At 49.8% G+C, this 20,711-nt stretch overlaps 2 protein-coding genes across 2 annotated transcripts in view; both read left to right on the top strand.

The window, feature by feature from the left end:
- Positions 1-10,637: 10,637 nt before the first annotated feature.
- Positions 10,638-20,711, top strand: part of LOC310966501 (NACHT, LRR and PYD domains-containing protein 3-like) — a 57,920-nt gene continuing 47,846 nt past the window's right edge. The window contains 2 exon segments of the mRNA XM_083940253.1: positions 10,638-10,761; positions 12,988-13,131. Of these exon segments, the coding sequence (XP_083796379.1) occupies positions 10,697-10,761; positions 12,988-13,131 (209 nt within the window). The 5' untranslated portion in view covers positions 10,638-10,696.
- LOC310966818 (NLR family CARD domain-containing protein 3-like) lies at positions 13,398-19,272 on the top strand (the record flags this gene model as incomplete). Its single annotated transcript, XM_083940746.1, has 7 exons — positions 13,398-13,418; positions 13,680-13,905; positions 14,144-15,923; positions 16,027-16,200; positions 16,800-16,973; positions 17,962-18,008; positions 18,432-19,272. The coding sequence occupies 7 exons, from the start codon at positions 13,398-13,400 to the stop codon at positions 18,965-18,967; spliced, it is 2,958 nt and encodes a 985-aa protein (XP_083796872.1). The 3' UTR covers positions 18,968-19,272.

The following is a 20,711-nucleotide window of genomic DNA, read 5'->3' as shown; positions in this document are numbered from 1 at the left end:
TACAGGAAGCACCAGGATGGCACGTAAACCGGAATGTGATGTGTGGCCCCACAGGAGAACCTGAGGGCGGACAAAAACAGGAACCAACAAGCAACCCCAGGGACCACCACCGGGATCCATAAATGCTGAAAGCTTTGGGTTGGGAGGGGCTGTACTGGTCGACACATCTCTGCAACATTGCGTGGAAGTCTGGGACAGTGCCAAGGAATGGAGGACCAGGGTGGTGGTTCCCCTGTTTAAAAAGGGGGACCAGAGGGTGTGTGCCAGTTACAGGGGTATCACACTAAAAAAATACAGATTCTTTCCTGGATGGGATCGGATCCTGGAAAGGGGGCCTCAGAGTTGGCTCATCAAGGCATGTGACCTGGTCCTTCGGGAGATACTGTGGGAGGTGCTGCGGGAGTATGGGTTCACTTCTGAGGGCCGTCCAATCTCTGTACTATCAAAGAGAGAGCTGTGTCCGGATCCTTGGCAGTTATCGGATTCGTTCCTGGTGGGGGTCGGCCTCTGCCAGGGCTGCTCTTTGTCACCAATCCTGTTTGTGATTTTCATGGATCTATCGAGGTGTGGTCGTGGTGGGGAGGGGCTGCAGTTCAGTTGGCTGAGGATCTGGTCTCTGACGTGGTCCTGATGCCGTCGTCGGTCAGTGACTTTCAGCACTCACTGGATCGGTTCACAGCCGAGTGTGAAATGGCCGGGATGAGGATCAGCACCTCTGAATCTGAGGCCGTGCCTGGTGCTACTTTTTTTAGAAAACATTGGTTTCTTAAGGTCGATCGCAGCGATCGGGAAAATAGAATCCCAGTATCTACAGTTTTCCCTAGGATTTGTGTTATTCATTATATCAGCTACACATATTTAGATCATTATAGCTGGAATATTTGTAAGAGGGGTCTAGGACTCATACACACTACACAGTTCTGTTTAGACATGTTAGCAGCTTGTTCAACCATTAATAACCAATTGTTATTGTGTCCAGATTCCCCTGTTGCTGCCTGGAGCCATTCATCTGGAGTATACGCTGCTCTAGGTTCTTCAAATGCAAAAACTCCTTGTTCAGTACAATTATACATGCATAGACTTATCAGGAATGAAGGATCAGTGCTGGAAGACCACCCCCATAATAGAAACAGCCAGCATTGGTCTCCTGTTCCCCTAAAGTCGGGAGGGAACAATGTTTCCCCCTCTGTGAGGTTCACTGTTATTATTAGTTTGTTATCCTTTCCAGGATCCTTTAGGCTAACTATATTCCTATGGTATGTAGCCCATGCTGTGGTGGTATAAGTACTCCAGTTTTGGTTATCTGGATCATCTACCAGCGTGTCCCACCTTGTGTCTTGTTGGTCATTAGTCATGTACCATTGCGTATAACCTGTTCCGCTATGTCCTTTATGTGAGAGTCTACCTACTGGGACGACTGTTGTGGATGTTTGGTTTGCTGGTAAATGTATCTGAGGAATGGAGGAGTGCATTCGTGTTGTTTTCACCTCACAGTCAGCCTTTGTGTTTACCCTTCCACGTTTAGGACGCTCTAAAGCTGAGGTTGTTATATCTGGATGTAGTCTAGGTGGTTCCCATAGGTTCCACATGAACAGGATCATTATTATTAGACAGGTAGATGCCACCCAGCACCGGATGGCATCTCCTAACCATCTTTGGGTCATTTTGGCTAAATGTATCTCCTCTACTTGGTTTGGTGTCTTATAAACGCTTCACTGACTTTCAGGTCTATCCAGCCTCTAAACGTCTGAATCCACCCTATTATCAGATTTTGGCTCACTCCCCTAACGGAGCCTTTAACCAAAATGACCCTTTTGCAGTGTGTTAAATGGATCCACGTTAATCATTCTGCTATCTTTACTGCTGTGGGGTTTGTCAGCAATACGTGATACGGCCCTTCACACTTAGGTGAACACCAATGTTTCCTCTTTATGCTTCTTATTAGCACCCAGTCTCCCAGTTCCACTAGCTGGAGTTCCTGCTGGGGGACAGAAAGGTTTTTCATTAGTTTGCTTCTGTTTTGGTTTTTCCAACATGGACCTCATATAGTCAGCTAAATTAGCCTCATCATCTGTTTCCCATTGGTTTTTAAAACTTGTTTTATTTTGCAGAATAGTTAGTTTTTTGCTCTGTGTCCCCAGAGTCAGGACTAAACATGGGACAGGTCTGCTCTGTGTCCCCAGAGTCAGGACTAAACATGGGACAGGTCTGCTCTGTGTCCCCAGAGTCAGGACTAAACATGGGACAGGTCTGCTCTGTGTCCCCAGAGTCAGGACTAAACATGGGACAGGTCTGCTCTGTGTCCCCAGAGTCAGGACTAAACATGGGACAGGTCTGCTCTGTGTCCCCAGAGTCAGGACTAAACATGGGACAGGTCTGCTCTGTGTCCCCAGAGTCAGGACTAAACATGGGACAGGTCTGCTCTGTGTCCCCAGAGTCAGGACTAAACATGGGACAGGTCTGCTCCGTGTCCCCAGAGTCAGGACTAAACATGGGACAGGTCTGCTCCGTGTCCCCAGAGTCAGGACTAAACATGGGACGGGTCTGCTCTTTGTCCCCAGAGTCAGGACTAAACATGGGACGGGTCTGCTCCGTGTCCCCAGAGTCAGGACTAAACATGGGACAGGTCTGCTCTTTGTCCCCAGAGTCAGGACTAAACATGGGACAGGTCTGCTCTGTGTCCCCAGAGTCAGGACTAAACATGGGACAGGTCTGCTCCGTGTCCCCAGAGTCAGGACTAAACATGGGACAGGTCTGCTCTGTGTCCCCAGAGTCAGGACTAAACATGGGACAGGTCTGCTCTGTGTCCCCAGAGTCAGGACTAAACATGGGACAGGTCTGTTCTGTGTCCCCAGAGTCAGGACTAAACATGGGACAGGTCTGCTCCGTGTCCCCAGAGTCAGGACTAAACATGGGACAGGTCTGCTCCGTGTCCCCAGAGTCAGGACTAAACATGGGACAGGTCTGCTCTGTGTCCCCAGAGTCAGGACTAAACATGGGACAGGTCTGCTCTGTGTCCCCAGAGTCAGGACTAAACATGGGACAGATCTGATCTGTGTCCCCAGAGTCAGGACTAAACATGGGACAGGTCTGCTCTGTGTCCCCAGAGTCAGGACTAAACATGGGACAGGTCTGCTCTGTGTCCCCAGAGTCAGGACTAAACATGGGACAGGTCTGCTCTGTGTCCCCAGAGTCAGGACTAAACATGGGACAGGTCTGCTCTGTGTCCCCAGAGTCAGGACTAAACATGGGACAGGTCTGCTCTGTGTCCCCAGAGTCAGGACTAAACATGGGACAGGTCTGCTCTGTGTCCCCAGAGTCAGGACTATACATGGGACAGGTCTGCTCTGTGTCCCTAGAGTCAAGACTAAACATGGGACAGGTCTGCTCCGTGTCCCCAGAGTCAGGACTAAACATGGGACAGGTCTGCTCTGTGTCCCCAGAGTCAGGACTAAACATGGAGAGGAAGCGTTCTCTTAAATCCAGACTGAAGACTTTTCTGTAACTTCTGTAAAACTCTTTAATGTTTTAAAAATGACCTTTGATGCGTTTTAAATCTTTTCTACGTCTTAATTGACCTTTGATGTGTTTTAAACGTCGATGTTTCATGTGTTATTTCTCCCGATGCTTTGAATGTTTGATGTGAAGCACTTTGAATCCCCTTGTTGTTGAATGGTGCTGTACAAATAAAGTGGCGTGACACCATCTGCTGTGAGAGCTCTCTGACACTGACGCTGTCTCTGACTCTGGTTGGACTGGTTTTGACGTCACTCTGATGTTTTTAGACTCTGAAGTTCTCAGGATGTGACGGCGTCCTCAGATCAGACGCACACAGACTCCAGGACTGACGAGGAAGAAAGCAGCAGCGTCTTCTCTCACAGTGAGTTCACTTTGATCCCATTGTGCTGTTTCACTCTGTAACTGGACACTGCAGCGGTTTCTTGGTGCTGGTTCAAAGTCTCCATTGGAAATGTTCTGCAGAGTTTCTCTCTGAGTTTAAGAGCAATTCATTCAGAACGACTGACATCAAATGTTCATATTTCTCAAAAGAGTCGACAGCACTTTGACTGTAATCTGAGTTCACATCATGGTGAAAGCAGCAGGGAGTGTCTGAACTGCTCCGACCGGTTGGATCAACTTAGTGCTTTTATTTTGACTCTGATCCGACAGTCAAAGCTTTAGCAGCTAAATAAAGCTTTCAATCACATTTTGAAAAGGTCTGTGGCTGACCTGATGACGGCAGCCATTTTGAAAAGGTGTGTTGCTGACCTGATGACGGCAGCCATTTTGAAAAGGTGTGTGGCTGACCTGATGACGGCAGCCATTTTGAAAAGGTGTGTGGCTGACCTGATGACGGCAGCCATTTTGAAAAGGTGTGTGGCTGATCTGATGACGGCAGCAATTTTGAAAAGGTGTGTGGCTGACCTGATGACGGCAGCCATTTTGAAGAGGTGTGTGGCTGAACTGATGACAGACTTGTAATCCAAAGATGAAAAAAAAACCACATTGAAACTTAAAAAGATATAGAAAGAAAAAACAAAGAAAGAAAAATTAACAATTTACACGTACAGTCTGAAAAGGGGATGGAAGGAAGCAACGCTTATACATTTCCAACCCCTCACCCAGCACCACCCAACCCAAAATAACATATTATAACAATACAATATATTGTAGTGACACAAACAGACAGACAGACAGACAGACAGACAGGCCCAAACTTGTCCTGCTTCTACACCCCCTCTTCCCTCCAGAACATATAGGCAACAGAGCAAATGCTAGACATGCATTTAGACAGATAGACAGGCATTCAGACAGACAGGTGTTTAGACAGATAGACAGGCATTCAGACAGACAGGTGTTTAGACAAACAGACCGGATCCTGGCGTGCTGCGATGAAATAGCAGCCACATACACCCTCAGTGTAGAAGGAGGCCGATCATCATGTAGGAGCGATTACAAAAACGTAAGAATGGTAGGAACAGTCCAGTGAACTGGATCAACATTCTCAACTGAACCCCAGTTAGAGAACAGTTTCCACCTGTGCTGATACAGCAGACGGGTAGAGGGCGCTCTGGCACCCAAATAGTTCCCCTGACAGGCTCTATGCCATCGCTCAGCAGCGGATTGGGCCCTGCAGTGGCCAAACCCATAGCTGAAGGCAGCAAGGGTTGGGATGCCAAATCCTTCCCCTCTCTGGAAGGTGCCAGGGTGTCCCGCAATGAAGTTTGTGGAGCAGGGGAAACCAGGTCCTGGCAGGCCAGAACAGGGCCACAAGCAGAAGCCTGTGACCCTGATGAAGCACCCTGAGAAGCGTTTGGAAGATCAGGGGAAGCGGTGGGAAGACAAAGAGAAGTCTGTCCTGCCATCCATGGGCCAGAGCATCCTGACCCAGAGGGGTGGTCATCTCCATTAAGGAGAACCAAAGTGGGCAGTGGGCTGACTCCTCTGGGGCAAAGAGTTATGCACCGTGCCCCTGGAGGCAAATGCTGAGCCCCCAACCTTGTTGCCTGGTGTGACCGGTCTGGACAGTTTGCTCAAGCGCCTGTAGAGCAGCTGTGCCAAACAGCTCCCCAGGTTTCGGACAAGGGTGACTGTGCAAGCCAGACCTGGCGGCGAGTCTGAACAAGAGTGGACATCAAACGTCTGCAGTGAGGCATCCCTGATGCTGATGGGGGATGCATCCACTTCAGCCCACTGCAGGGATGCCGATAGGATAGGATAAGATGCAAGAGTGACTTGTCAATACGACCCATCCGTGCAGCCGTGCCGTAAACGTTATAAAGAAGGTCATCCATGACCCGACATTGTGGGCGAGGGCACCTGGCATCTGGCCTCAGAGCCTCGTCGGGGGGAAACTACGAGGGAAGCGATTGTCGGCTAACCACCGACATGTGGTCAAGGCCAAATTGTGCCCCATCCCCTATTGGGCCAGAGTCCGGCTGTAAGGTCAGGAGAGAGCGTTAGAGTCTCTCCAGGATGCGTGCAACTCCTTCAGATATTCCTCAGAGGGACGAACGGTGAAGGCGGTAGGGGCCGGAGTGCACTTGAAGAAAGCACTAGCAGGCGCTGGCTCCACCTGCTGGAGATCCAGCTGCAGGCGTGCCAGGGCTGCACGAATGATGGATCCCATGGAGCCATCTGCCGTCCCCTCCGCAGAGCTCTGAGCGGAGGGACGAGAGCCTGGAGGACATCTCATTAAAGTCCCAGGCATGGATGTTTGCTCGGGGTGAAACCAAGACAAGGAGAGGGGAGCAAGAGCACTCACTTCACTGATACCGTATCAGCATGTGCTAACTCCTGCTAGCGTAATATAACAAAACCAATCGACCTCACCAGATGCAGGTAGTTTGTTCTTCTTTCTTAGTGACGAACGAGGACGGGGCATCCGTCCTTCCAGGCAAAAAGCAACCGCATGTATAGCTAAAGCTAATGATACCGCAGTAACAAGCATTAGTCTGCAAAGTGAGAAGATGGAAAGGAAGTGATCTCGTGGATGACACAGGAACTTATACCTGAGCCGGGGGTCATCCGAGGTCACATCTGACCTTGTTGATATTGATACTCGACCTGCACATGAGCGAGACAGAAGATACTCAGTGTTAAGCGCTGCCTCTGGCGTCAGTGAGGATGAAGTAGACACTATTTTTAGATACTTTTTAAAAATCAAACATTATTTCACCATGGTTGTGAGGTCCTGTTACAGTCACCACAGTTGATTGAAGTGATGTCAGTAATGAAGGAGAGGATGTGAATGAACGGTGTTGGGCTGTATCTCTTTAAATGTTCCCTTCTGTCATTTGAATGCATTTGGTCCTGACAGAGACGTGGACTCTGCTATGAACCAGTGTGAGGACGGAGAGGACGGAGCCCCTCTCTCTAAAACCACTCTGTGTGGGGAACATGAGGGACAGACCAAAGCTCAGAGGTGAGAGGAGGAGGAGGAAGATGATGATGGACTCTTCTTCATGTCAGAGCTCAGATCACTCCACCATCATGATTCACACTGAGCTCCTGAACATGTTTGCTTAGAATATGAACGACTCACTTTATTAGTTCACAAAGAGCCAACGACTGATGATCCACTGAGATGAGACGCCATCTTTGATCAGATTACATGTTGATGAACAGGACAACGTTACTCATCCACTGTCTTTGTATCAGGGAGCAGCAGCAGAGACCTGGACCTGGACCTGGACCTGGACCTGGGCCTGGATCTGGATCTGGATCTGGATCTGGACCTGGACCTGGATCTGGACCCAGCTGTGTGTCCATGAAGAGTGACCGGTCTAAGGAGTGGTTTGATGGTTTTAAAGATGAACAACCTGCTGATGGAAGGTGAGAATTGTAAACTGAACTTTATTTTCTGACTCTCTGTTTCTTGTGTTTCTTAAAGTGAATGCAAAACCAACAATTCTCTGGCTAATCTCACACTCCATTGCTCCAAAGACCCCGAGGTACTTGAACTCCTTCACTTGGGTCAAGGACTCCCTACCCTGTGCAGGCAGTCCTGACCCTGATAGGGACAGCAGCTTCACTCTTGCTGAGCTGAACCGATCCAGAGAGTGCTGAAGGTCACTGACCGATGACACTGTAACCCTACGCCTCAATATCCTGTCCGTGAATATCACAAACAGGATTGGTTACAAAGCCCAGCCCTGTCCCCCACCTGCCCAGGGTGAACCCCGCCTTCGCCCGATGATCCCAGTGGGAACAAGTCCGACTTCCTGCCAAGGACCTGGACACAGATCTGACTTTGGGAGAAATGAGAAGTGACCCCCCTCGCCCCATACTCCCGCAGCACCTCCCACAGTATCTCTCAGGGGACCTGGTCATACGCCTTCTTCAGATCCACAGGGGGGTGTTACAGCCGTCAAGCCTAGAAGAGCTCATGGTTGTGGCACCCAGAGCTGTGCCTTGGGTGCCACAACCAAGGCACTGGATCCTGATGCTGGGATCAGGACTATACATGTATAGTCCTGATCCTGACGCTTGGATCAGGTCTATACATGTATAGTCCTGACGCTGGGATCAGGTCTATACATGTATAGTCCTGGTCCTGACGCTGGGATCAGGTCTCAGAATAAGACTCTGTATCAGTAATGTTGATATAATAGAAGAAGAGGAAGAAGACATACTCTTGATCCTTATGATGATAAACAATGACAGAGTCTGGTACTTTTTCCTTTTGAAACTGCTTTTCATTAGTTTGTTTGTTTGTATCAGGATGCAGCAGAGACCTGGACCTGGACCTGGACCTGGACCCAGCTGTGTGTCCATGAAGAGTGACCGGTCTAAGGACTGGTTTGAGACATTTAAAGTCGGCCAACCTGCTGATGGAAGGTGATTATCTGACTGAGTCAAATTGTATTTAAGACATAACTCAGGTACTTCAGACTGAACTGTCTCATGACTTTAGACTCATTCATATAAATATAAATAATATATTCACACTCCTGCACACAACTGTCCATCTCATCTTCTGGGATTCGATTCCCTGCACCACAGAGAAGTCACACAGAAGATGTGTGTGTTGTTTCTCTACTTGTGTTGAAACACACACCACTCTGTCAGAATCCAAACCAGAAAGACTTTAATGATCCCAGGGGGAAAAAACTCCAGCTGTACAAACAACAGCAATATTATACATTAGACAGAAATATAAAATGCTATATACGTATATAACTATATATCCAGTCCTCTGGTGCACCTGAACACATCATCAGTGATGTTACCTGAGATCATCAGATGTGCCGGGTCTTTCAAACATCAGACATCCTCCTCAGGGGACCCAGCCACGGGTGATCAAACCGGGCTTGTGTTCAGGTGACACTCACTTTTCCCCATGGTTCTCCTGCTCCTTGCTGTTCCTGTGATGCCCAGGGCACTTAGGGCTTTGTGGAGCGAGTGCCTCACCAGGTCTACAGAGAGCTGCCCGTCTTGTGCTGATGCCAGAATCCCGGCTGGTGGATTTTCACGGCCTGCCTTTGGCTCGTCTCCTGCTTTGACAAAAGTGATTGCGCAGGTGGTGTTGCGCACTTGGACAGAGCTGCTGATCATTTTGCTGATGGCTCCTGCAATCGGCTTCAAAACCTGGTTGTGGCACCAGATGTATTGGCCCTGGCTGATGCGCTTTTGGGCAGCAGCTCAGGATGTGTTCCAGAGTGCCTCTTGCAGAACACAATTGGCAGTCCGGGGTCTCCACTTTCCCCCAGGTGAAGAAGATCGCCGGACTAGGGAGGACATCATAGACTGCCGGGATCAGGAAGCTGATGCGGTGTGGCTCAGACTGCCATTGGTCCGTCCAGGTGACTTTGCGGCCCATGGCGTGCTCCCATCTGGTCCAGGCCCCCTGCTGCCCCAGACCAGCCTCTCTGCTTGTCCTTCCTTCCTCCACTGCAGTCCTGACCTCATCCTGTATATGCCTGCGCTTCTCCTTCCCCTTGCACTCCCTGAGCTGAGGTGGTGTTGGGAACATCACCAGGCCTGCTCTGCCATGGGCCACCACTCCCACCAGCTCTCTGCGGCGCAGCCGTGATTCTGCGTCCAGCACAGCGGACTGAGCACTCCACTTCCTTTCCATCTCCACCACCACACCTGCCTGGGCTACCTTTGGGTGCAGTGAGTCTCTGTACATCAGCATCTCTCGTGTCCGTGTCACCTTGAACTCCTCTTCCAAAGACTTCAGGGGCAACCGGAGCTTTGTGGTGTTCCCATAGAGGGCGATGTTGCTGAGGCTTCTGGGCAACCCCAACTATCTCCTGAAACAGGTACTGACCTTCCTCTCCAGGGTCACCAACGTGAAGATAGGGACCTCTTACACAAGTAGCGGCCAGAGTATCCTGGGCAGTATACCATGTTGTTATATCCACGCTTTAAACCTTCCTGGGAGGCCAGATCTGTCTCTGCTCTAAGCCAGCTGTCCAGTTCCTGGCAGGTTGCCTGGACCGGTGAGGAGTCTTTGAGGCTGCTATCAAAGACTTTGCCCAGGCTCTTCACAGGCTTCTCTGAGACTGATGGTATCATTGACCCTTCGATGCTGAAACGGAACCTGTCTGTGACCTTCCCCTTCTTCACCACTAGAGATCTGGACTTGGCTGACTTGAATCCCGTCCGAGCCCGACGGATGAGTCTTTCCAGCCCTTGGATTATCGACCTGCATCTTGGCACAGACTCTGTGGTGACTGTGAGGTCGTCCATGAAAGCCCTGATTGGGGGCTGGCACATCCCTTATTGGGTCCGTAGGCCCCAGCACTTTTTCTCCGCAGACTTCACAATCATTGTCATCGCCAGCGAGAACAAGGTCACGGAGATGCTACAGCCTGTGATTATCCCAACTTCCAACTTGTGCCGCTCTGATTTTACTTCTCCCGCTGTGACTCCCATCCTGAACTGATCATAGTAATCCAGGATCAGATCTGCAACGTGGTGCGGCACGTGGTGTTTGCTCATGGTGGTTTCGACCTCACTGGCTTCCTTGTACTGCTCCTTGAGGGACTTCAGTTCCTGACGGATTTTGTGGATGAGACGCCATCTTTGATCAGATTACATGTTGATGAACAGGACAACGTTACTCATCCACTGTCTTTGTATCAGGGAGCAGCAGCAGAGACCTGGACCTGGACCTGAACCTGAACCACGACCTGGATCTGGATCTGGACCTGGATCTGGACCTGGATCTGGACCCAGCTGTGTGTCCATGAAGAGTGACCGGTCTAAGGGCTGGTTAATTGACTTTAAAGATGAACAACCTGCTAATGGAAGGTGAGAATTGTAAACTGAACTTTATTTTCTGACTCTCTGTTTCTTGTGTTTCTTAAAGTGAATGCAAAACCAACAGTTCTCTGGCTAATCTCACACTCCATTGCTCCAAAGACCCCGAGTTACTTGAACTCCTTCACTTGGGTCAAGGACTCCCTACCCTGTGCAGGCAGTCCTGACCCTGATAGGGACAGCAGCTTCACTCTTGCTGAGCTGAACCGATCCAGAGAGTGCTGAAGGTCACTGACCGATGACACTGTAACCCTACGCCTCGATATCCTGTCCATGAATATCTCAAACAGGATTGGTTACAAAGCCCAGCCCTGTCCCCCACCTGCCCAGGGTGAACCCCACCGTGTGTTACAGCCGTCAAGCCTGGAAGAGCTCATGGTTGTGGCACCCAGAGCAGTGCCTTGGGGGCCACAACCATGAGCTCCTTTTTTTGGTGCTGAGTTAAAGTAGATTTGATGACATCCAGGTTTTTATTGTGAAGACAGTTGATAAGACACTTTGGGGAGAGCTGCATGAATGGAGCGGTGCTGAGATACAGTTGGGTGTCATCGGCATAACAATGGAATTTGAGTCCATAGTGGAGGATGATGCGACAGAGGGGGAGCATGTAGATGGTGAAGAGGAGTGGACCGAGCATGAAACCCTAGGGAACGCCTTGGTTGACTGGGGCTGGTGGGGAGCTGGAGCCATTTATGGTGACATACTGTTTCATGTGGGTGAGGTATGACTGGAACCAGGAGAGGGCTGTGGTGGTGAGGCCTAGGTGGTCGGATTGGCGGTTGAGGAGTATAGTGAAGGAGACATTGCCAGAGTCAGCAGCGGTGAGGAGGTCATTGCTGCAGAGTTCATTGGTGAACCATGGGGCAGGGCGGTGACAGAGATGGTCCGGGTCTCGAGGGGGATGAAAGACTCAAGGCTGAGGGATAGAGCAGAATTATAGTGGGCTACCAGGCCATCTACCCCGGTATCAGGCGGAACTGAGGGCATGTGACTTGAGATCAGGTTGGTTGGATAGGCCTGGTGCACCCAGATTTTATGTTCCAGAATGTTATGGTGCGTTTTGACCACTGCATGGGCGCGGAGACCGGAACAGTGAAGAGGATGGCATGGTGCTCAGACACAGCTAGGTCTAGGCACTGTAGGTGGGAGGGAGGTGAGCCTGTGGAACAAACCAAATCCAGTGTTTGCCCTTTGGCGTGGGGGGCACCTTGGGCATGCTGTGTGATGTTAAGGCAGTCCAGCAGTGACAGGAATTACACATGAATGTTGAAGTCTCCAAGCAAGAGTGTGGATGGAGACAAGGAGGAGACGGAGGAGAGCAATTCAGAGAGCTCTTACATGAATGTGCTGGAAGGTTAAGGTGGGGGGGGGGGGTAAATGAGGACAACATGGAGCGGAGCAGACCCAGCCAGTTCGAACACAACACACTCAAATGAGGTGATATTGTGTACTGGGAGTTCTTTGACCAGGATGTCAGCTCCATGGACAATAGCATACCCACCACCACGGCCCACGGAGGGGGGCTTCTGAATGAACACATAGTCAGGAGGTGTGGCTTGGTGGAGTGCCAGAAAGTTCTGCTGGTTTTGCCATGTCTCAGTCAAACATATGATGTCCATTCCTCTGTCAGTAATGATGTCATGGGTGAGCAGGGCTTCATTGTTAGAGGAGCAAGTATTCAGGAGCATAGAAGTCACAGTGTTGGGGGAAGATGCTGGAGTAGTCGACAAGGAAGGAACAAAGCTATCAACACAGACGAGGGACGATAGACACCAGCGTCCTCTCACATCCGGGCCGTGACCGTATCCATTTGTGGATAAAACAGGATGATGTTGAAGAGACCTGTCATCCAAGACAGCCCCCCCCCCCCCCCCCCCCAAAAGCTTTCAGCATCTCTGGACGGATCTCGTCAAACATCGAGGCTTTGCAATGGTGGACTTGTTTGACTATCTCAGAGACTTCTGCCGGGGAAATTGATGATAATCCCCATCACCCTCCAGCTTACGCCCAAAGTCCGCTGGGACCGGCTCCAGTCCCCCGTGACCCCGTTAGGAATAAGCAGTTGCAGATGATGGAAGGACCGAGACACTGGACTGTCCAAACAAGTCTTTGTGTTCGTGTTATCAGGATCATGACAAACAGAGAAAACTAATTCATTAATCAGGTCAAAAGAATTGTTTCCATTTCAAACTGCTTTTCATAGTTTGTGTGTGTCAGGATGCAGAAGCAGAGACCTGGACCTGGACCTGGACCTGGACCTGGACCTGGACCTGGATCTGGACCCAGCTGTGTGTCCATGAGGAGTGACCGGTCTAAAGGTCGTCTTATTGGCTTTAAAGATGGACGACCTGCTGATGGAAGGTAATCATTTCACAGAGAAGTTTGTTATTATCTGATTTCTCAGAAGAAGAATCACATCTTTCGTACATTCATCATGTTTGTTCTCAAAGAGTCAAATGTTGTTTAAGACTCAACTCAATTACAAAGCACACAACTGTCAGTTTCATGACTTTACAGAAGTACACAGAAGATGTGTGTGTTGCTTCTCTACTTGTGTTGAAACACACACCTCTCTGTCCTGCTGCCTCCTGAGACACAGCTGCTGCTCATGTTGTCTTCAAATCAGCATGAATCACCTGTGGACAGATGTGAGTCCGTAAATGTCCCTAAACTTGATGTTTTCTCTGCAGAGTTGAGCAGGAGCGCTCCGAGGTTCCCACTGATCGGTCCGCTCAGCAGCATCACACACACCTGGACTCAGTGTTTACGGTGCGTACATGTGCAAACACACCTTTGACTGTGAACTTCATCAACTCCATATTCAATGATGATGGGGCCGTTCAGGAACAGCCTGATGAATCACATGTTGTGTTGAAGCAGTTTAAATCCACTTCATCGTTCTGTTCCAGCTGCTGGAGGAGAACATCGTCACTTTTGTGAAGAACGAGCTGAAGAGGATCCACAAGCTTCTGAGTCCAGATTACCCAGAATGCTTAGAGAGTCAGAGGGAGGATGAGGAGGTGTTGGACAGTGAGGATGAAGAGCAGAGGAGCAGCAGAGAGGCGTTTCTGAAGATCACACAGTTGTTCCTGAGGAGAATGAAGCAGGAGGAGCTGGCTGACTGTCTGCAGAGCAGTAAGAGGATCTGAACGTCTTTAACATGATGGAAAAGGGAAATGGAGGCAGCATGGGAGAAGTTTACATTTCCAAACTGTGCTGCACACATCTGCATCAGACCAGAGGCTGTTTGTCCTCCACTGATGAGCTGAATGAAACTGTTGGAGGAGGAACTATACAGCCAGTGTTCAATGTTCTGTTGTCTGGTTTTCTGTAGGGTCCACTCACTGGTTTCATTTGTTCTTTGTTCGTTCAGGAAGTCCTTCTGGAGTTTGTCGACGTGAACTGAAGTCTCACCTGAAGAAGAAGTTCCAGTGTGTGTTTGAGGGGATCGCTAAAGCAGGAAACCCAACTCTTCTGAATCAGATCTACACAGAGATCTTCATCACAGAGGGAGGGAGTGCAGAGGTCAATGATGAACATGAGGTCAGACAGATTGAAACAGCATCCAGGAAACACGACAGACCAGAAACAACAATCAGATGTGGAGACATCTTTAAAGCCTCACCTGGAAGAGAGGAACCAATCAGAGCAGTGATGACAAAGGGAGTGGCTGGCATTGGGAAAACAGTCCTAACACAGAAGTTCACTCTGGACTGGGCTGAAGGCAAAGCCAACCAGGACGTACACTTCACATTTCCATTCACTTTCAGAGAGCTGAACGTGCTGAAGCAGAGAAAGTTCAGCTTGGTGGAACTTGTTCATCACTTCTTTAGTGAAACCAAAGAAGCAGGAATCTGCAGGTTTGAAGAGTTCCAGGTCGTGTTCATCTTTGACGGTCTGGACGAGTGTCGACTTCCTCTGGACTTCCACAACACTGAGGTCCTGACTGATGTTACAGAGTCCACCTCAGTGGATGTGCTGCTGACGAACCTCATCAGGGGGAAACTGCTTCCCTCTGCTCGCCTCTGGATCACCACACGACCTGCAGCAGCCAATCAGATCCCTCCTGAGTGTGTTGACATGGTGACAGAGGTCCGAGGGTTCACTGACCCACAGAAGGACGAGTACTTCAGGAAGAGATTCAGCGATGAGGAGCAGGCCGGCAGAATCATCTCCCACATCAAGACTTCACGAAGCCTCCACATCATGTGCCACATCCCAGTCTTCTGCTGGATCACTGCTACAGTTCTGGAGGAAGTGACGAGAACCAGAGAGGGAGCAGAGCTGCCCAAGACCCTGACTGAGATGTACATCCACTTCCTGGTGGTTCAGTCCAAACTGAAGAGCATCAAGTATGATGGAGGAGCTGAGACGGATCCACACTGGAGTCCAGAGAGCAGGGAGATGATCGAGTCTCTGGGGAAACTGGCTTTTGAGCAGCTGCAGAAAGGAAACCTGATCTTCTATGAGTCAGACCTGAGAGAGTGTGGCATCGATATCAGAGCAGCCTCAGTGTACTCAGGAGTGTTCACACAGGTCTTTAAAGAGGAGAGAGGACTGTACCAGGACAAGGTGTTCTGCTTCATCCATCTGAGTGTTCAGGAGTTTCTGGCTGCTCTTCATGTCCATCTGACGTTCACCAACTCTGGAGTCAACCTGCTGTCAGGAGAACAAACAAGAAACAAAACTAAACCAACACGTCTCTACCAGAGTGCTGTGGACGAGGCCTTACAGAGTCCAAACGGACACCTGGACTTGTTCCTCCGCTTCCTCCTGGGTCTTTCACTAAAGACCAACCAGAAACACCTACGAGGCCTGCTGACACAGACAGGAAGTAGTTCACAGACAAAAGAGAAGACAGTCCGGTACATCAAGAAGAAGATCAGTGAGAATCTGTCTGCAGAGAAAAGCATCAATCTGTTCCACTGTCTGAATGAACTGGAGGATCGTTCTCTGGTGGAGGAGATCCAACAGTCCCTGAGTTTACGACGTCTCTCCACAGATAAACTGTCTCCTGCTCAGTGTTCGGCTCTGGTCTTCATCTTACTGACATCAGGAAAAGATCTGGACGTGTTTGACCTGAAGAAGTACTCTGCTTCAGAGGAGGCTCTTCTGAGGCTGCTGCCAGTGGTCAAAGCCTCCAACAAAGCTCTGTACGTGCTCACATGAATATCAGATTAATGTAGTTTTTATTCATTCAGAACTAACAACCATTGTTTGTCATTACTGTCTCATGTATTGCTGATTCCTCTTCAGACTGAGTCGCTGTAACCTGTCAGAGAGAAGCTGTGCAGCTCTGTCCTCAGTCCTCAGCTCCCAGTCCTCTAGTCTGAGACATCTGGACCTGAGTAACAACGACCTGCAGGACTCAGGAGTGGATCTGGTGTCTGATGGACTGAAGAGTCCACACTGCAGACTGGAGACTCTCAGGTTGGTGCTCTGCTGTTTTAAAATGATGACCCTCTGAACTCTGATTCTCTTTGTTTCCTACTAGAGAGCAGTTTGTGCATTGTCCTGTTTGTCTGTTTGTGTGTCCCTGCAAGAACCATTCATCCGATCGACTTCACACTTGGCAGCTGTTTTACTGGGGAGCCAAGTGAGAGCAGTGTTAGGTGCAATTTGGACACATGTTCAATATCAATACACTTCTAATATTCCCAAAGCAACTGCTGTGCAGCAGTGTGGGGTTGGTCTTCTGGGAGTCCACCATGTCAGAGCTGACATCAGCTGTCAGCTGTTGCCTTAGTAACAGTAAACATTCAGTCGTCTGTCTAAATACAGGAAGTGATGTGTCGGATAAATGAATAACACTGAAGAATGAATAAGGCCGAGTTAGTGATGAGTGGATGTTGAATATGGATGCTTCTGTCTGCTTCAACACTCATCAGAGAAGAGAGAAGCACGACAAAGAAGAAATGCAATTTCACCGACTGTGACGCCTCAACGAGGTTCTCCACCAGCACTGATGTTATTACACTGGTGTGTGTGTGTGTGTGTGTGTGTGTGTGTGTGTGTGTGTGTGTGTGTAGTCTCTCAGGCTGTCTGGTCTCAGAGGAAGGCTGTGCTTCTCTGGTCTCAGCTCTGAGCTCCAACCCGTCCCATCTGAGAGAACTGGACCTGAGCTACAATCATCCAGGAGACTCAGGAGAGAAGCTTCTGTCTGCTGGACTCAAGGATCCACACTGGAGACTGGACTCTCTCAGGTATGGACAGACAGACAGACTGGACTCTCTCAGGTGTGGACAGACAGACTGGACTCTCTCAGGTGTGGACAGACAGACAGACTGGACTCTCTCAGGTATGGACAGACAGACAGACTGGACTCTCTCAGGTATGGACAGACAGACTGGACTCTCTCAGGTGTGGACAGACAGACAGACTGGACTCTCTCAGGTGTGGACAGACAGACAGACTGGACTCTCTCAGGTGTGGACAGACAGACAGACTGGACTCTCTCAGGTGTGGACAGACAGACAGACTGGACTCTCTCAGGTGTGGACAGACAGACAGACAGACTGGACTCTCTCAGGTGTGGACAGACAGACAGACTGGACTCTCTCAGGTGTGGACAGACAGACAGACTGGACTCTCTCAGGTGTGGACAGACAGACAGACTGGACTCTCTCAGGTGTGGACAGACAGACAGACTGGACTCTCTCAGGTGTGGACAGACAGACAGACTGGACTCTCTCAGGTATGGACAGACAGACAGACTGGACTCTCTCAGGTGTGGACAGACAGACAGACTGGACTCTCTCAGGTGTGGACAGACAGACAGACTGGACTCTCTCAGGTGTGGACAGACAGACAGACTGGACTCTCTCAGGTGTGGACAGACAGACAGACTGGACTCTCTCAGGTATGGACAGACAGACAGACTGGACTCTCTCAGGTGTGGACAGACAGACAGACTGGACTCTCTCAGGTGTGGACAGACAGACAGACTGGACTCTCTCAGGTATGGACAGACAGACTGACTGGACTCTCTCAGGTGTGGACAGACAGACAGACTGGACTCTCTCAGGTATGGACAGACAGACAGACTGGACTCTCTCAGGTGTGGACAGACAGACAGACTGGACTCTCTCAGGTGTGGACAGACAGACTGTTTGTGTCTCTAACTGATGAACTCTGGTTCCTGTTGAAGGACCTGATGAGTGAAGTTGATGGTGTCTTTGTGTCTTCCTGCAGGATGGACCATGGTGGACCACAGAGACTGAGACCTGGTCTGAGGAAGTGTGAGTGTGTTTTCAGTGTGATTCAGGAGAACTCAGCTGCTCATGTTACACTAGAGTTTGACATGTTCTGGACTGAAGTACAAACATGAACTTCTCCAGAGTTTCAATCAGGATCCAGCTTCTGTTTTTGTGCAGAAAGATTTTAGAACTGAATCCATTTCAAATCCACAAAGACCCCAAAGTGAAGTCAGTGATCCAACAGAACTAATGGGTCCATTTCATTAGCAGTGGAGCCAACAGAGAGCTCTCTTTGCTCCTTCTTCTTTGGACTCTGACATTAGAGAAGAGCTGTGTTGCCTTCAGGTGCTGCTTTAAACTCCGTATTCACAGTTTGACAGATAGAAGTTGTGTTCAGGAAGCCTTCAGTTTTCTACATCACAAATGAAAACCTGCAGCTGTGTTGTGTCTTGTTCTCTCCATCAGATGCCTGTGAACTGGAACTGGACACAAACACAGTACACAGAAGACTCAAACTGTCTGACAACAACAGGAAGGTGACACGTGTGAAGAAGGATCAGTCATATCCTGATCATCCAGACAGATTTGACTCCTGGGCTCAGCTGCTGTGTAGAACTGGTCTGACTGGTCGCTGTTACTGGGAGGTCGAGTGGAGAGGAGATGTTTTTATATCAGTGAGTTACAGAGGAATCAGCAGGAGAGGAGACAGAAAAGACTGTGTGTTTGGAGGGAATGATCAGTCCTGGAGTCTGCTCTGCTCTGATGATGATGGTTACTCCGTCAGACACAATAACAGAGTAACATCCATCACCTCCTCCGTCTCTCACAGAGCAGCAGTGTATGTGGACTGTCCTGCCGGCTCTCTGTCCTTCTACAGAGTCTCCTCTGACTCACTGATCCACCTCCACACCTTCAACACCACGTTCACTGAACCTCTTTATCCTGGGTTTAGGCTCTGGTCACCTGGTTCCTCAGTGTCTGTGTGTCCTCTGCAGGTCTGAGTCTCTCCTGTGCACAGAAACACTGAAGATCAGCTGCTGAAATCAAAGTTCAGTGTGTTCACCATCACACACACACTCTGCACTGTGAAGCAGATCTGTCTCACACTCACACACTGATCTGATTTCACCTCTTTGATCATCAACATTTAACACTTTAGCTAGAAACTCTTCCTGAAACGTGACGAGAGGAATCGATCTTTCTGAGTCATGATGTCGTATATTTCAAATGTGGAAAGCATCTGGAACCATCTCCATGTTTTCTAATGTTTCCAAAAGCTTTTAATAAAATCTATGCTTCTGTTGTATGTTGAGGGTCCACGTGTCTTCATTTCATCACTTTCAACATCAGCAGGTTCCTCCTGAGGTGGATCTGGTCCTCGCCGTCGCAGTGTGAGCGCTCAGAGGGCGAGCAGCTCCTGGTTCATCCATTCTTGGAAACGCCTTTTCTCAGGAATCCCCCTGGAGTAAGTTTGGTGTCTGTGAGTATAAAATATATATATATATGTTATGGTTTGTGTTGGATCAGGACCCAAATGCACGACTCGACTCTGGTTCAAAGGGCAACAAACAGTCTTCAATGTTCAAAAGGGTGCAAGCATAGGTGCGAGGTGGAGGGGTGGTGCGAGGTCCCAGGATCCTGATGTGGGAGGTGGAGTCACTGAGGAGTGCGTGGATGCAGGTGGCGTGATGTGGGGTCCGCTGTAGGGGAATGGCGATGCAGTGAGAGAGCTCCGGGGAGCAGGTCCACAGGCAGGTCCACAGGCAGGTCCACAGGCAGGTTCACAGGCAGGCAGGTCCACAGGCAGGTCCACAGGCAGGTTCACAGGCAGGTCCACAGGCAGGTCCACAGGCAGGTCCACAGGCAGGTCCACAGGCAGGCAGGGAGGAAGCAACGCTCAGGACTGCACAGCAAGCACAGTAATCTGAAGCAAGGTAGCAAAAACACAAAGAGATTAGCTTCACATGCTAAGCACAGAGCACAGGGCAAAAATACAACGAAGCCAGGATCCAAACAGCCACGGAGACTGACGAAACGATCTGGCGAGAAACTAGTGGCTTTATAGGAGGCTAGGTTGTAGAGTGAGTTCACCTGCTTCACCTGTGGAGAAGAAGCCACGCCCACATGCACACACAGCACAGACGGGGGGAAAGACACAGGAGGAATAATACAGACAGGGACACAACAACAAACACAAGGAAAACTCAGGGCTGCCATGATGGAATCATGACGGTACCACCCCCCAAAGATTTTCTCCAGACGGTTTACCTGGTCCTCTGGGATGTGCCTGATAGAAGTCAGTGAGAAGAGAGGGGTCCAAGATGAGCCCCCAGGAATACCAACTCCTCTACTCTGGGCCTTATCCCTCCCAGTCAGCAAGGTATTGGTATCCCCGCGCCCTGCGACACACGTCCAGGATGCGACTGACTGTGAAGGCCGGGTGTCCATCGATGAGCCGGGGGGATGGTGGGGCGACGGCAGGAGGGCACAGAGTACTGGTGGAAACAGGTTTTAGCTGGAGACATGGAAGATGGGATGTACCCTCAATGACGCAGGGAGCTTGAGGCGAATGGCAGAAGGGTTAAAAATGGACTCAATTTCATAAGGACCAATAAATCTGGGAGACAGCTTTCTGGAAGTCACACTGAGGGGAATGTCCTTAGCTGGAGTACGCCGCCGGTCCGCCAACCTCCGATTCTGGTCCTGGGTGCGCAGAAGAGCAGCCTTGGTGGCTCTCCAGATTCT

The sequence above is a fragment of the Echiichthys vipera genome, assembly GCF_963691815.1.
Source record: "Echiichthys vipera genome assembly, chromosome: 3".
Classification (NCBI taxonomy): Eukaryota; Metazoa; Chordata; class Actinopteri; order Perciformes; family Trachinidae; genus Echiichthys; species Echiichthys vipera.
Note: the sequence above shows the minus strand (reverse complement) of the source record. Positions and strands in the feature narration are given on the sequence as shown.